This window comes from Mustelus asterias, chromosome 17 (genome assembly GCF_964213995.1).
Source record: "Mustelus asterias chromosome 17, sMusAst1.hap1.1, whole genome shotgun sequence".
In the NCBI taxonomy this organism is placed as follows: Eukaryota; Metazoa; Chordata; class Chondrichthyes; order Carcharhiniformes; family Triakidae; genus Mustelus; species Mustelus asterias.
The window spans coordinates 66502136-66519509 of NC_135817.1; the positions used below are offsets into that span (position 1 = coordinate 66502136).

Here is a 17374-nt window from a genome sequence, read left to right on the forward strand (position 1 = left end):
GATTAGGATCTCTAGTGATAGCGGTTGTTTTAGGTTTGCCCTTGATTTTCCAGCATTCTTGGGACATTTTTCTACTGTGAAGATAGGTACAAAACATTTGTTCAAATCTCTGCCCTTTTCTTGTTTCCTACTACTAGTTCCACCACTTCACCTTCAAAGGGATCAAAATTTAGTTACTCTCTACCTTTTCATATATTTGTAGAAGCCCTTACTGTCTTTTTATATTTCTTGCTAGTTTCCTCATTGTAAGCCATCCTTTGCTGGTTTATAAATATCTTCCCAATCTTCTGGCCTATTATTAATTTTCATAGCATTGTACACCTTTTCTTTCAATGTGGTACCATCATTTATCTCATTAGATAGCCAGGGAAGGTGCATCTTTCTCAAAGTCTTTCTTTCTCAATAAAATGTGTCTTTGTCGACAGTTATGAAATATCCCCTTAAGCTTCAGCCACTGCTTCTCTACCATTTTACCTGTAACCTATTTTCAAAGTCCACTGTAGCCAATTCTGCCCTCACACTCTTGCCTTTACTTAAGTTTAAGGCACTAGTTTCAGACCCCAGTTCTCACCTTCAAACTGAATGTAAAAATCAATCCAATGATCACTCTTAGCGAGAGGATTCTTCAGTATGGGATAATTAATTAATGTCTCATTACACACTACCAGGTTCCAACTGTTCCAAGAAACTGACCTAAATACACGCTATGAACTTATCCTCAATGTTACCTTTCTCCATACGATTTGCCCAATTCATATGAAGATTAAAATTCCCCACAATTATTGCAGTATCTTTCTTATAAGCCTCCATTATTTCTTAATTTGTAATCCTGTCCTGCTGTGTAGCTAGTTTGGGGGCCAATAAACTACTTCCATCTGTGACTTCTTTCCCTGGCTACATCTTATCTCCACCAAAACTGATTCAATACCTTGATCTTCCAAGCCAAGATCATTTCACACTGTTGTACTGATCTCATACTTCATAACTGAGCCAACCTATCTCCTTTTATTTTCTTCTTATCCTTCTGAAATGTCAAAAACCCTTGAATATTCAGTTTCAACCTTGGTTATTTTGCAACCACATCTCTGTAATTGTTGTCATATTCTACTCATCTATTTCTATGTGCTATCAATTCATCCATCTTCTTACAAATGTTGCCGTAATTCAGATAGAAGAGTCTTTAATTCTGTATCTTTAATTTTTTCCTCCCATTCTGATCCGATTTGCTGGTACACTCTTACATTTGTGTGCTCTGTTTCCTCCTGTCACACGCTGGCTATCATTAGTTAAAACACTACACTATAGCATTGCCTTGTCCTTTGTTAATGTGCTAAATCTCTCCTGATGTGAACCCTCCAGACTATTTTGTTTAAAACTCCTTCTACTCAACTCTCTTCTTCCTTTTTTCCCGTTCTCTCTCTTACTGCTTTGCATATCTGAAGTAAATCCTTCCTTCAGTAATTGTGCTGACTTGTGGAGATGGAGATTGGACCGTTTCCTGTCAGAGGATCACCAGAGCTATGCCAATTTTACATTATTATATTCTGCAGACAAGGCAGAATTTGTTGACCATCTCTAGCTACCCTAGGATGATAGAATTCATAGAATTCCTAAAGTGCAGAAGGAGGCCATTCAGCCCATCGGGTCTGCACCGACCACAATCCCACCCAGGCCCCATTTCCGTAACCCCTCATATTTACCCTACTAATCCTCCTGACAGTAGGGTTATTTTAGCATGGCCAATCAACCTAACTCGCACATCTTTGGACTGTGGGAGGAAACCAAAGCACCCGGAGGAAACCCACGCAGACACAGGGAGTGTGTGCAAACTTCACAGTCACCCAAACCCGGTATTGAACCCGGGTCCCTAGTGCTGTGAGGCAGCAGTGCTAACCATGAGAAAGGGAGAGAGAGTGGGACTCTCTTCAACTCATGGTTATCGGCTGTCTTATTGAGCTCATACATTCCTTACTGTGGTAGTGCCCCTGAGACAACGTCAGGTACGGAATTCCAAGATAGCAAGTAGCACAACAATGAAAAAATAGCAACACATCCCCAAGAAGAATGGTGTGAGATTCAGAGGGGGGACTGGTAGTTGATAACACTCCCATGTCATTGCTGTTCTTGCCTTTTTCAGTGGTATTGATCATGGGGAAAAGAACTGCTGCTCAAGTCATCTTGGTGAGTCTTTGCAGTGCATCTTGTACCTAAAATATGTTTCAGTTTGGTGCTCAAGAGATTGGATATTGAATCCAGCCACATGAACAGCACTCAAGCAAACTGCTCTGTGCTAGATGTTGTGAAGCTTCTTAGTGTTACATAGGAAAGTGAAGAATATTCCATTATGTTGATTAAAAACCGCATTTTAAAAGCACTGTCGTAATTGAAAAAGCACCGTGACTTACTAATGACCTAATTTAGCCTAAGCATGTGGTCACAGAAAACATTAAAGCCAGTGGCAAGGGAATATAATTTATAGCAGGACAGAAGACAATCGGTTTTTGTGATATTGAGCTGGAGGGATTTTTGTCTCATTCAGAATTTTGTCATCTGTGTAGTCTGACAGTCAAGATGCAGTCAAAAATTGCACTGGAGGGGGGAAAAAAAATCAGAGTACCAATGGGCATTGAATTCTGACCCAACCCTGTTATTGCATTACCGAAGTGGCAGCATCAATTTAAGGAAGAGTAGGGAACCACCGATGACATGCGTGGAGAAGTATTTTCTGCAGCTGGAACAGCTGCATTTGGTGAGGTAGGAATGGAACCATGCAAAAGTCCCAGATCTGGACACAGAGGGGACTTTGAAGGAGGCTGTTACAGTCAGATATATCATACACCACAGATAAGTAAAGGAGGGTAATGCACTGCAATCATAACCACAGAGGATGTTGTGTATCCTTTCAGTGCCATGTAAAGGAGGAAGCCAGATTGGAATGCTTTTAAGAAGGAGTTTTGAGAGAGAAAGGCATTGAGCTGAGGGGGTTACATATCGTTCATAATCAGAAAAGGAATGTCAGAGATGATGCACTAATTGAAGACACATGCAAGAACTACCTAACAATGAGCGATATATTATAAAATTGTGTTCCTTCAGAAGTGAAGGAGACAAAGATTGTAAGAAATACAGGTATAAGTTATTAGTGTCAATTTAATTGTCAAAGGACAGTGTGAATTTGGGTTTGTATACCAAGCCACCGATACTTTCTTATATAAAACAAGACAAGAATAATAATTATTGGTGTGATGAAGCATCTCAAGTTAAATGCTGTATTATATTGTCACCTGTTTCAATTTCTTCGATTCAGCAATAATTAAATAGAGTTTAAAATTGTTTTGTTAAGAGTCAGAAACAGGGTCACTCAAGCCAAAATTCCTAACAGTCACTCAAAGGTAAATGCTGTGGCTTTTTTTCGGTTGGGAGAGCTCTTGCCCAAGGCTGAGGTATGACCTGATTAATAACATTCCAATGCAGTATTGAGGAAGTGCTACATTGTTGGAGATCCTGTCTTTTGGATGAAATGTTAAACATTGGTCTATCTGCCTACAGATATTAAAAGGTCCACGTAAAGACTTGCTTGGAACAAATTTCCTCCCTCAATCACCAGTAAAAACAGATTAACTAACTGGTTATTGCTGACTGCAAGACTTGTTTGGTTACCACATTTATCTAAACACGAGTCCTTCTACATCCAAGTAATTCAATTGTATGTGAAGAATTCTGAGATTTAGTAAGATACTCTTTCTCAAAAATCAAAGCTGATACTATAACACATTACTGATGGATTGATGCACTGCTGGCGATGCCATCTTTTGGCTGAGACACAAGAATGAGACACTCCCAGGTGGACGCAATAAATCCCTTTTGAAGACGACAATGGGGGTTATCCCTGGTGCTGTCACCAATCTTTATCACATAATTAACATGGCAAAAACAAATTAACTGTTCATTGTCACATTGCCATATGTAGCAGCTTTCTACATACAAATTGGCTGTTGTGTTTCTGACAGTACAACAGTGACTACACTTCTAAAGTACTTCAATGACTGTAAACTACTTTGAGATGTCTGGTGGTCATGAAACAGCTATGGAAATACAAGCCATTTATTATACACAGAAATGCCGAAACTTCTTTTTGCAAGTACACTCCAGTGATCTTTATCTGTACATCAACGAGTCATAGCCCCTATTGTGATCTCACAAATCTAGCCAGCTGCTCATTACAAAGATACTTTGGCTTCACACTGATGTAAAATATAACTCTGGTGACACGCTGGCCAAATTAAATTTAGGCAAGAGTTAAAACAAGCTCTAGGATGTAGTCTTACAACGTTTTCACTTTGGAACAATTGCAGTGTAACAGCAAGATCTCAAAACAGCTGACCACCAACCTACTTAAACTCCAATTTACACCGTCTCCAATTCTCTCCCCCTTACCTTAAATAATTTTTTTGTGGTTTTCGAGTGCCTTCTCAATTTACCCCTCTTTGTGAGTGAACCCAAATAGTCTCAATGAGCTAGGCAGCTAGATGGTATCACAGCAACATCTGATCTCTTCCTCACCCAACACTCAAGGAAACCAGTGTGCTCACTCAATGCCCATCAGCATCAGCAAACCAAAGTATGAACAATAAAAGATCCTTACAGAGATCAACTAATTACCACACATTAAAATACAATTTATCTTTGAACACTAGTGAACCATAAATGTAGATAGAGCACTCTGTTTTATTTGCCCAGATATCAATTTGGAGCTTGCAGTACAGCTCACTCCTGCCAGCTATATATTTCTGCAAACATAACTGCAGTCCAATAAATCTATCATTACAGCACTTGAGACAATTACTGTAAAATTTTAGAAATTATACAGAAAAATATTTTTTCGGAATTATCTCTGACTTAGCCTACCTCAATATCCAATTACAGACAGAAATTGAAATCCATTGAATCTTCTTGTCCAAAACAATTTAGAGTACAAAAGTGCACCTTCAAAATCATTTTTTTGAAGTAGCTCATCCAGCTAAGTTATTTCCCACGTAATTACAGGATGTGGGAGAAAATATTAAAGGCTTTTTTGTGATGCCTGTTCACAGCAAAATTCCTTTTGAAGTATTCCTGCGGTACAACTCCCACTCTTTCTCTTTCACGTTGTCAGCAATGGTAAACACAAGCCCTCCTCTCACGGACAAAAAACAGAAAATCCTGGAAAATCTCAGCAAGTTTGACAGCATCTGTGGGGGAAGAGAATAGAGCCAACGTTTCAAGTCTAGATGACCCCCTTTGTCAGAGCTTTCGTGTCAGATTCCAGCATCCGCAGTATTTTGTTTTCATCCCTACTCTTCAGACCCCAACCAAACTGTGACCTATTCCATCCTCTTCTGGCTGAATTCATGAAAATTAAGTGTTTTCTTGACAGACATCCCCCCTCCCCCCCCCCCCCCCAACCACAATGTACGGAAATTATTAAACACTTGACAATTCTTATTGCCATTGTTGTTGTTAAAAGTGGTATCTCAAGCACTGAGAAACAAACTACAGGACTTGAACGCACACATCCTCCCCACAACAATCAATTCACAAGCTCTTTAAAAAAAATGCACCGAGACAATTTCTTCTCACATTGCTGAATAGACATATCGTGAATTTTATGAACTCGATTTCCAGAGTAAGGAAAATGATTTGGAGTCTCAGGGGAAAAAAAGGGGAAGTGAGCCTGTCACACAACCTCTGTCACTCAGCCTTCCCCAGTTTAAAGCTCCCTTGGCTGTGTTTGGTGCTGTGCCATTTCTAACCGGCAGAGACAACCTCCCTCAGTCCGCACATAAACACTCTCTAATGGCTGACTTTCTTTCTTTACCCGCCCCCCCTTTCCGTCCAGCCGCGTAGATGGACAGCCGAGCCGGGGGGACACCGAGAGTAGCCGATACCCACCAGCTGTTGCCTGCCGGCTCCGGCTGCGCCTCCTCCGCCGACACCGCCGCCATTCCCGCTCTCTGCCTCCACGTCTCTGCCCAGCTGCTGCCGTAAACCGCATCACACCGACTGTCGTCAAACGAGGGGGGGGAAGGGGCGGGGCAGACAAGCAAGCTGTCGTAAACATCCCCCCCCCTGACTTACGGCACTGAGCCACTGCCAGTGTTGCTGTGGGTGTGAAAGTGAAGGGTCGCCAGGATGGTGAAAAAATAACCCGCTTTTCTTTGACCGAGACGTTTCTGATTTAAAAACAGAAAGTATGAGGAAATCTCAGCAGGTCTGACAGCATCTGTGGACAGAGAGTAGACATGATGTGGAGATGCCGGAGTTGGACTGGGGTAAACACAGTAAGAAGTCTCACAACACCAGGTTAAAGTCCAACCTGGTTAAAGTTCAGCCGGGTTGGACTTTAACCTGGTGTTGTGAGACTTCTTACTGACAGAGAATAGAGCCAATGTTTGGAGGCTGGATGACCCTTTGTCAGGGCACGTCTCTGATCTAATGGCCCACAGCTAATTTGTTAGCAAGGAAGGGTTTGGATACCTTTCCTCATTCCCAAGCTTTTTCTTTCCTTTTTTTTCTCAGTCTTCAGTTCTCATGAAATTTCAAAACACCTGGACTTGTTTTTCTCCCCCTCTTTACAGTCGTTGACAAGTTTCAGGGGCGGCACGGTAGCACAGTGGTTAGCACTGCTGCTTCACAGCTCCAGCGACCTGGGTTCGATTCCCGGCTTGGGTCACTGTGTGGAGTTTGCACATTCTCCTCGTGTCTGCGTGGGTTTCCTCCGGGTGCTCTAGTTTCCTCCCACAGTCCAAAGATGTGCGGGTTAGGTTGATTGGTCATGCTAAAATTGCCCCTTAGTGTCCTGAGATGTGTAGGTTAGAGGGATTAGTGGGTAAATGTGTAGGGATTTGGGGGTAGGGCCTGGGTGGAATGGCCTGTTTCTGCACTGTAGGGTTTCTATGATTTCTATGAAGTCTCATTTGCATTTGCAATTGTATTCAGCAAGTACAAACTATCAAAGTACCAAACTTAATCCACAGTTTGTATTAGCAGACCATTTAACAGTTTATTTTACTGTTGTCACAAGTAGGCTTAACGCCAGAATGAAGTTACTGTGAAAATCCCCGAGTCGCCACACTCTGGCCCCTGTACGGGTATACTGATCATGCTAAAATTCCCACTCAATGCACCTAACCTGCATGGCTTTCGGACTGTGGGAGGACCCTGACACGGGGAGAACGTGAAGACTCCACACAGGTAGTGACCAATGCTGGGAATCAAACCTGGGGCCCTGGCTCTATGAGGCAGCAGTACTAACCACTGTGCCACCATGCGTTTTAGTCAGCTTCAGCATAGGTGAGGTAGAGAGAAAATTGGGGTTCTTCCTCTTGATGTTGACTCCATATCTCTAAAACTATTAAATAGCCACTGAACTTTTTTGTACACTAACAAGAATCCTGTATATTTAACTGACTTGCCGATTGGCACATTATTGATTTGTGTAAATACATCTGTTCCACATCCTCCTTGTTTGTGAAGACATGCAAAATGCTCATTTAATACCTCAATCAACTTTGTTTCCACAAAATCTCCTTTTTAGTCTCTAATCAGTCACATTTTTCTATCGGCATGTATGAAAGACAGTTGGATTCCCCCTCATGTTATCTACTATATTCTCATACAGTTTATTTGCCGTTCTTTATTGTTCAGCTCTCTGCTGTACTTTTTATATTCAGCCTGGTTCTCTACTGAATTATGAACACAGAATTTATTATAAACTTATTTTTTCTGTTTTATTTTATTTATATATTTAGTCATCCAGGAAGCTCTTTGGACACCCTTGTGGAATGCATCCCCGCTGCAAAGGCCGCATTTACTGTTTTATCTGCTCATCTTTAATTCCATTTCACCCAAGCCAGATCCGTTTTCAACCCTAATTGAGTATTTTCGCACTTGAGCATTCTTATCCATTCCCATAACTGCACGAATCTAAACGATATGATCAGGGTGGTGTAGCGGTAATGTCACTGGACGAGAAATCCAGTGGTGCAGGCTAATGCTCTGGGGTCGTGGAATTTAAATAAATCTGGAATATAAAGGTTGTCTTAGTAATGACGACCGTGATGACTATCATCAATTGTCATAAAACCTATCTGGTTCACCAATGTTCTTTAGGGAAGGAAATCTGCCATCCATATCTGACCTGGCCTACTTGTGACTCCAGAGCTCCAGTGGATCGGGCCCGGGGCGGGGTGGTTTGGTCGCTCGCCCTGTCTTGTCGGCCTGGATCTGGGGTGTCTCGGCTTGTTGAGACTCTGAATTGCATTTGATTTGATTGAATTGGAAAAGTATTTTTAAAAACTTGTGACTCCAGAGCCACAGCAAAGTGGTTGACTCTCAACTGCCCTTGGAAATGGCCTGCCAAGCTACTCAGTTCAAGGGCAATTAAGGTGGCAACAAGTGCTGGCTTTGTTGGTGATGCCCATATCCCATGAAAGAATAAAAGAAAATCCCAATAGCTTTCCCTCTTACTGAAACATATTCCGGTTGCTCCATTTTATTTTCCAGAATCAGATCTAACACAGCCTCCTTTCCTGTTGGGCTGTAAACATATGGATCAAGACGTTCTATCAGACCGATTTAAGGAATTCCTCTCCTCTTTTGCATTTATACTGTTATTTTCTTAGTCCATATTAAGGATAATTGATGTTAACCACTTGCATTTATATAGTGCCTTTAACAAATAAAACATTCCATGCCACATCACAAGGGGAGTATGAATCAAAATTTGACATCAAGTCACATAAGGAGCTATTAGGGTAGCTGACCCAAAGCTTACATACGAACAAGAAGCAGGAGTTGGCCATTTGGTCTACTCTGCCATTCAATAAAATCATGGCTGATCTGATAGTAACTTCAAATCTGCGCTCCGCCTCCCCTGAAAACCTATCACCACCATCCCACCACCCCCCCACCCCACCTTACTTACCAAGAATCTATTCATCTTTGCGTTAAAAATATTCAAAGACTCTGCTGCCAGCACCTTTTCAGGAAGAGAGTACCAAAGACTCACGACCGTCTGAGAGAAAACATTTTGCCTTATCTCAGTTTTAAATGGGCAACCCTTTATTTTTAAACAGTGACTCCTAGTTCTAGATTCTCCCACAAGAGTAAATATCCTTTCCACATTCACTCTGTCAAGACCCTTCAGGATCTTGCATGTTTCAATCACGTTGCCTCCGAAACTCCAGTGGATCCTAGCCTGTCCAACCTTTTCTCATAAGACAACCCAGCCATTCCAGGTATTTGTCTGGTAAACTTTCTCTGAACTGTTTCTGATGCATTTACATTTTTCCTTGAATAAGATGACCAATACTGTACATGGTACTCTAAATGTAGTCTCACCAGTGTCCTATACAGCTGAAGCATAAAAAAAATACTTTGTTGAAGGGACAGGTTTTAAAGAGCGCTTTAAAGGAGGAAAGAGAGGAAAAGAAACATAGGGATTTGGGGAAGGAATTCCAGATCTTGGGTCAACATCTTGAAACTCCCACTCTAAGCACTGTGGGTATACCTACACCACAGGGAGTGCAGCTCACTATCACCTTCTTAAGGACAATTAGAGATGAACAATAAACGTTGGCCTAACAAGTGGCACCCACGTCGCATGAATGAATAAAAAACAAGTCATGGTTACCAGTGATGGGGCAGTTAAAATTAGAATGCTTAAGAAGCCAGAATCACGCAAGCAGCTATGTTGGAGGGTTTTGGGGCTAGAGAATAGAGAGTTAGGGAGGTGCCAGGCCATGGAGCGATTGAGTCCTAGAATCAATACAGGCCATGGAGAATGAGTCAATACTTCATTACATGTCATGGAGAGATTGAGTCATAGTGTCATTACAGTTTAGAGCTCGTTATAGAACAATGCAATCAGCCCCATGCCCCAACTCTAACCCCATAACTTTGCAAGTTTATTGCATATGTTTACTTATGACAGTTCTAAAGATCAAGATGTAGTGTCAGTTTGAGTACAGATAAGAAATTGCAAATGTAAGAACTCACTTTTTGAATTAGTTTTTAGATCCCCTAACAGTAACTACACTGTAGGAAAGGATATACAGGAAGAAATAATGGGTGTTGTGCGAAAGGTATGCCGATAATCATGGGCATTTACATATAGATTGGAACAATCAGATTGGCAAAGATAGCCTGGAAAATGAGTTCAGAGTGTTTTGGGATAGTTTCTTAGAGCAGCACATTCTAGAACCATAGAGCAGACTGTCCTGGACCTAATAATATGCACTGAAACAAGATTGATTAATGACTTCATAGTAAAGCTGTAGTTTGCTGCTCCATTTTCTACCCAACATTTGGTGGCCCCTTGGTAGTAGTGATCATAACATGATGGAATTTTGCATTCAGTTTGAGGGAGAGATAGTTTCAGCAGCAGATGAATGGAGGTGGAGAACAATTGGGCAATGTTATGGAGATGGAAAAAGGTTGAAATAGCATGTAAATAAGAAATAAGAGGTGATCTTTTGGGGGACACCAAAGGTAGTAGTGCAGGAGTGGGAGGGAAGTAATTTCAGGTGATATTCTGACTACAAATAGGTAGGCATGAATGGAACCAGGGGTGAGTGCAGTCCCATCCAGCTGCACAATGGTGAAGAGGCATTGTAGACGGAGGGTGTGGTTAACGGTGTCAAAGATTGAAGCCAAGCCAAGAAGGATGAGGAGAAATTATTTATCTTCTTCACAGTCACAGGGGATGTCACATGTGACTTTGATAAGAACCTTTTCCAGTACTGTGGTAAGGGTGGAAATCTGATTGGAGGGATTTAAATATGGAGATCCTGGATGGATCGTCATGAATTCAGGAGGCAAAAACACATAGAGGATGTGAAAGGAAGCAGAGATTGAAGATGGGGCATTCGTTTTTAAGGATAGTGGGGTCAGGTTTTCTTTGTAGAAAATGTGATGATGGCAGATTTGAAGAAGGGATGGTACCTGCAGAGAGAACCATTAGTAATGGGGACCAAGCAAAGTTAAGTGGTTAGCAGTGGGAATAGAACATTCTTGTATTATTCGTAGTTTGCTGCTCCATTTCCTACCCAACATTTGGTGGCCTATAATAAACATCCAACAGCATAATAACTTCTCTATTGTTCATCAATTCCAACAAATACATTCTTTGAACCTTCAAGTACATAATCTCTTTCTGGTGCTGAAACAGTATCTTTGATTAGACTCTATTAATCCCCACCTCTGCTATGGACCCTCCCACTTCTAGACTATTCTAATTCTGTCTGTCACCCAATCCTGTGCTCTTTGCATCACCCCTCCGATGCTTCATTCTTGTGCCCTGCCCCTGCGCAATCACCTTAAACCCTCCCCCGCAGTACTAGTTAAACTTCCTGTGAGGAAATTGGTTTCAGCCTGTTGCATTGCAACTTAAAAAGGGTCGCACCATCATTGGAGTGGTTTTATGCAGCAGGTGATAGAATATTGTTATGACAATGGAGAAAAACCTTGGAATTATCCGAGGAAATGTCGGACTTTAAAAAATACCCTAGTTGAATACTTCTTAAAAATGGACATCAACACCAAAAATTGCTGACAATCTATAACTAGTCAGGAATAGCTGCAAGGCGTTTCTCTAAGGAACAATGGAACCCCGTCCTGTGTTTCCAGACACGGTTAGGAAACCATCTCTGGGAAGGACAAAGAGACATAATGGTCCTCCATTTCCAAGACCATGAGCATAATGGCTTAGACAGGCTAATACAGCCCGGTCCCCTGGAATGCACATCTGGGGGTTAAAAGCCTGCATACTACCAGCTTGTGTGTTTCTGTGTGTGTATATTTAACCATTTCTCTTTACCTTCTAACAGTTAATAAACTTACTCTATCTTAACTCAACAGAGCCTTGTTGCATTGGCTCCTTTTTAAATATAACCTTTGGGTCCGGAAAAGATTTCCAAGGGAAAGGGATCCTTGCTAGATTAAACCTTTGTTGCTACCAGCAGAGAGTGGGTTGAGTAAAGACTTGGAGCCAGTCATCCCTCCACACTTAGGGGTATCCAATCCGGATGATCACAAATTGAGGAGTCTCGCATGGATCAAGAACTTTTGGGAAAACCCGCCTGAGGCTCGTCGTAACAATATATGGCCAGGTAGGAAAGTTTTGGTAACAATTTGCATTTAAAGCATCTCTAATGTAATAACACATCTCAAGGCATTATATAGCAAAATTTGACACTGAGCCACGCAAGGCTATATTAAGCCAGGTGGCCCAAAGCTTGGTTGTAGAGCTAGGTTTTAAAGTAGCATCTTAAAAGGAGGAAAGAGATGGTGAGGCAGAGAGGTTTAGGGAGAGAGTTCCAGAGCTTGGGGCTGCCAATGTTGGAGCAGTTACAATCAGAAATGTCCGAAATGCCAGAATTGGCGGAGTGTAGAGCTCTCCAGGGGCTGTATTGCTGAAGGCCAGAGATACCCTCCATCGTGTTGTGCTGCACTACCACTGTACTAATTGGGATAGACTTTAAATAGATCTAGGAAATCAAGATGGACATACATGAGGCACTGTGGGCCATTAGCAGCAGCAGAATTGTATTCAACCACAACCTGTAACATCATGGCCCAGCATATCCTCCACTCTATCGTTACGACCAAGCCAGGGAACCAACCCTGGTTCAATGTAGAGTGCAGGAGGGCATGCCTAGAGAAAAAACAGCCATGCCTAAAACTTAGGTGTCAACCTGGTGAAATTACAACACAGGACTACTAGCATACCAAATAGTATAAGCAGCAAGTAATATTAGACAGAACTCAGCAATTCCACATCCAATGGATCAGATCCAAGCTCTGCAGTCTCGCCACATCCAGCTGAAAATGGTGAGTAACTCACCAGAGGAGGAGGAGGCTCCCCAAATATTCTCATCCTCAATGCAGATGCCCAGCACATCAGTGTAAAACGCAACATACTTCAGTCTGAAGTACCGAGTGGATGGTCCATCTTGACCTCTTCTGCAGGTCCACAGTGTCAGTCTTCAGCCAATTCGATTCACTTCAATCAACAGTTGAAGGCACTGGATACTGCAAAGTTTAAAGTTTATTTATTCATGTCACGAGTAGGCTTAAATTAACACTGCAGTGAAGTTACTATGAAAATCCCCTAGTTGCCACACTGAGGGAGAATTTAGCAAGGCCAATGCATCTAACCAGCATGTCTTTCAGACTGTGGGAGGAAACCCACGCAGACACGGGAAGAACATGCAGACTCCACACAGGTGGTGACCCAAGCCAGGAATCAAACCCAGCACCCTGGCGCTGTGAGGCAGCAGTGCTAACCACTGTTCCACCGTGCATCCCCGGCTATGGACCCTGACAATATTCCAGCAATAATACTGAAGATGTGCTCCAGACCTTGCCATGCCTTAGCCAAGCTCTTCCAGTACAACCACAATACCGACATCTACCTGGCAATGTGGAAATGGGCCAGGTAAGATAAAGTCACCATCGTCCTAGATGACCATAGGCTCTTTTCCTCTTTGAGGGGAAGAGCCAACTGGTGGTGATTTAACTTGAGGATTGCACCTCAGTTGAGGGTCAAAATTGAGAAGGCAGGGCCTTCCATGAATAACAGTTAGCTCAGTTGGCTGGTTTGTGATGCAGTGACACCAACAGTGCAGGTTCAATTCCCGTAATGGCTGAGGTTACTCATGAAGGAAATTGGTATGTTAGCAATAACCTTCTCATGGATGTTTAGTTTGGGTTCCGCCAGGGTCACTCAACTCCTGACTTCATTACAGTCTTAGCTCAAACATGGCAAGGCGAGGGTGACTGCCCTTGACATCAAGGCAACATTTGACAGAGTGTGGCATCAAGGAGCCCTAACAAAACTGGAATCAATGCGAATTAGGGGAAAACCCTCCACTGGTTGGAGACATACCTGGCACAAAGGAAAATGGTTGTCATGGTTGGAGATCAATCATCTCAGCTCTGGGACAGAAGTTCCTCAGGGTAGTGTCCTAGGCCTAACTATCTTAGCTGCCTCATCAATGACCTTCCTTCCATCATGTTGGAAGAGGGGATGATAACTGATGATTGCAAAATGTTCAGTACCATTTGTGACTCCTCAGATACTGAAATAGTCCATGTCTAAATGCAGAAAGACCGGGACAATATGGCAAATAACAAGTAACATCCGCAACACACAAGTGCCAGTCAATGACTATCTCCACCTAGAGAGGATCTAACCATCACTCTATTGATATTCAATTACATTTCCATTGCTAAATCCCCCACTCTCAACATCCTGGGAGTTACCATTGACTCAAAACTGAACTGGACTAGCCATATAAATACAGTGGCAACCACAGTCTTAGCTCAAACAGGTCAAAAGGCTAGGAATCCTCCAAATAGTAACTCCTGACTCCCTAAAACCTGTCCACCATCTACAAGGTACAAGTCAGGAGTGTAAGGGAATACTCTTCATTTGCCTGGATGAGTACAGCCTGGATGAGTACAGCTCCAACAACACTCAAGAAGCTCAACACCACCCATGATAAAGCAGTCTGCTTGATTCCTATCCCTTCCACAAACATTCAATTCTTCCACCACTGACACACAGTATGTACCATCTACAAGATGCACTGCAGAAACTCACCAACGTTCCTTGGGCAGCACTTTACAAACCCATGATCACGACCATCTAGAAGGACAAGAGTAGCAGATACCTGGGAACACCACCACCTGGAAATTAGAACATGGGAAGCAGAGTTTCAAATGATCTCAACTTTTCTGGGTAGATGTCAGGCAGCCAGCCAGCTGGAATAGTCAAGTCTCAGAGGAATAAAGGCATCGATGAAGGTTTCCACAGCAGATGAATGGAGGGAGCAGAGTCATGAAGATAGGTGGCTTCAGTGATTGTTTAGATGTGGGGTAGAAATCTCTGTGCCAAACACAACAAAGGCTGCAACCAAACTGCTTCAGTCTCAGACAATTTCTTAAGAAGAGGAATGAAGTTTGTGTCAATAGAAAATGTGAGAGTTACATGGTTTGAAGACAATGGCCTTGGGCATCTGGCTTCCTTTTAGTTGGACCAAATTTCTGCTCGTCCAGTACTGGATGCGATTCAAGTCGTCTGACAATTCAGAGACTGTGAAGCACATATAGAAACTGATGCCATGTTTTCAGATGATACCACTGTGGGGCAGCATGTACATGAGAAATGGAGGTGGGCAGGTGTGAGGATAGATTCTTGGCAGAGAAGTAATAGTACAAGAGTTGGGAAGAGAGTGAACACAACTGATTCTCTGGCTGCGACTGGATAGACAAGAATGCAACCAGATATGTGGAGTTCTATAGCTGGATAATGGAAAGGTGTTAGAGCTGAATTTTGTAGCTAAATCATGTCAAAGACTACAGATAGGTAAAGGATGAGGAGGAATAGTTTACCTTTTAACACCAAGAAGTAATTTATTCTGCTGAGGGGTACAATGATGGCATAGAAACCAGATTTTGTGAAAGTTGGGCTGTCCATTTAGGACAGAGATGAGAAATTCTTGAGAGCTCTCAGTCTTTGGAACTCTTCCTCAAAAGGCAGCGCAAGCAGAGATTTGAATATTTTTATGGCAGAGATAGATAGATTCTCATTAAGCAACACGATGAAAGATTTTGGCAGGCAACAGTCAAGGGCTTTATCAGCTAACATTTAGGCGACAGGAAGAGAAACTGGGTGGTCAGCTGTTTAATAGGAATAGTGTCTACAGAGCACCAAGTTCAGTCAATGCCACCATGCAAATGTAATTCATAATAAAGGTTATAGATGGCAATGTCCAATATATTGCACCACTAATATGAAATAAGTTTCCTAAATCAATTATAAATGCTTTGTAAAAGAAAAAACCCAATTCTAAAAGTACCATTGTCATTGCATAGAACATACAAATTAGGAGTAGAGCACTCAGCCCTTTGAAACTGCTCTGCCATTCGGTAAGATCATGGTTGATATGATTGTGACCTCAACTCCACATTCTCACCTACCCTGACACCTCCTCCCCCCCCTTCTCAATGCTCTACCTACCTCTGCCTTAAAAATATTCAAAGGCTTTGTTTCCATTACCTTTCGGAAAAGAGAGATCCAAAAACTCAAAAATTTCTCATCCCAGTGCTAAATGAGCAACCACTTAATTTTACAGTGGCCTCTGGTACTAGATTATCTCTCAAGAAGAAACATCCTCTTCGCATCAACCCTGTCAAGACACCTTAAGATTTTGTATGTTACAAGTCACCTCTTACTCTTCTGAACTCCAGCAGGTAGAGGACCAGAATGTCCAGCCTTCCTCACAAGACAATCCACCAAATCCAGATATTAGTCTGGTGAACTTTGTGAACTGCTTCCAATAACATCCTTCCTTAACCAATACTGTACACTGTACTCCAGATGTGATCTCAATTGCCCTGTATAACTAAAGCATAACCTCCTACTTTTGTATTAATTTCCCTGAGCAATAAATGATAACATTCTATTAGCTTTCCTAATTACTTGCTGTATCTGTGTACGAGCCTTTTGCGATTCACATACTAGGACATCCACATTCCTCCGAATATGCTTTTTATTCTTCCTGACAAAAATGGACAATTTTACACTTTTCCACATGCCTTATCTTGATCTTTTTGTAGCCTCACGTCTTCACATCTTACTACCCTACCCATCTTTGTGTCATCAACAAATTTAGCAACCATACCTTCAGTCTCTTCACCAAAATTTATATAAATTGTAAAAAAACTGAAGACCCAGAACTTATCCTTGTGGCACACTACTGGTTACAACTTGCCAACAGAAGACCACCCATTTATGCCTGTTTTCTGTTAGCTAGCCAATCTTCTATTCATGCTAAGATGTTATCTCCTACACGATGAGATTTTATTTAATGTAATAATCTTTGATATGGCACCTTAAGGCCTTTTGGAAATTAAATACAGTACATCCACCTGTCCCCCTTTGTCCACAATATATTACTACTTCAAAGGACAGCAAGGTCTCACAACACTAGGTTAAAGTCCAACAGGTTTATTTGGAATCACAAGCTTTCGGAGCTCTGCTCCTTTATCAGGTGAGTGACTCCTTCAAAGGACTCCAACAAATTGACTAAACATGATTTTCCTTTCACAAAACCATGTTGACTGCCTGATTAATTTTTTTCCAGGTGCCCTGCTATAGTGTCTTCAATAAACATTTTCCTTATAGAGTCAGAGGTTTACAGCATGGAAACAGGCCATTTGGCCCAACTTGACCATGTCACCCTTTTTTCAAACCCCTAAGCTAGTCTCAATTGCCCACGTTTGGCCCATTATCCCTTTATACCCATCGTACCCATGTAACTGTCTGAAC

The 17374-nt window shown here is 42.0% G+C and overlaps 1 protein-coding gene across 2 annotated transcripts in view; it reads right to left on the minus strand.

The window, feature by feature from the left end:
- Positions 1-6053, minus strand: part of tbc1d23 (TBC1 domain family, member 23) — a 68298-nt gene extending 62245 nt beyond the window's left edge. For both annotated transcript variants that reach the window (XM_078232862.1, XM_078232861.1), the window contains exon 1: positions 5932-6053. In XM_078232862.1, coding sequence (XP_078088988.1) covers positions 5932-5984 — 53 coding nt within the window. In that variant the 5' untranslated portion in view covers positions 5985-6053. The remainder of the gene's footprint in view (positions 1-5931) is intronic.
- Positions 6054-17374: the final 11321 nt, after the last annotated feature.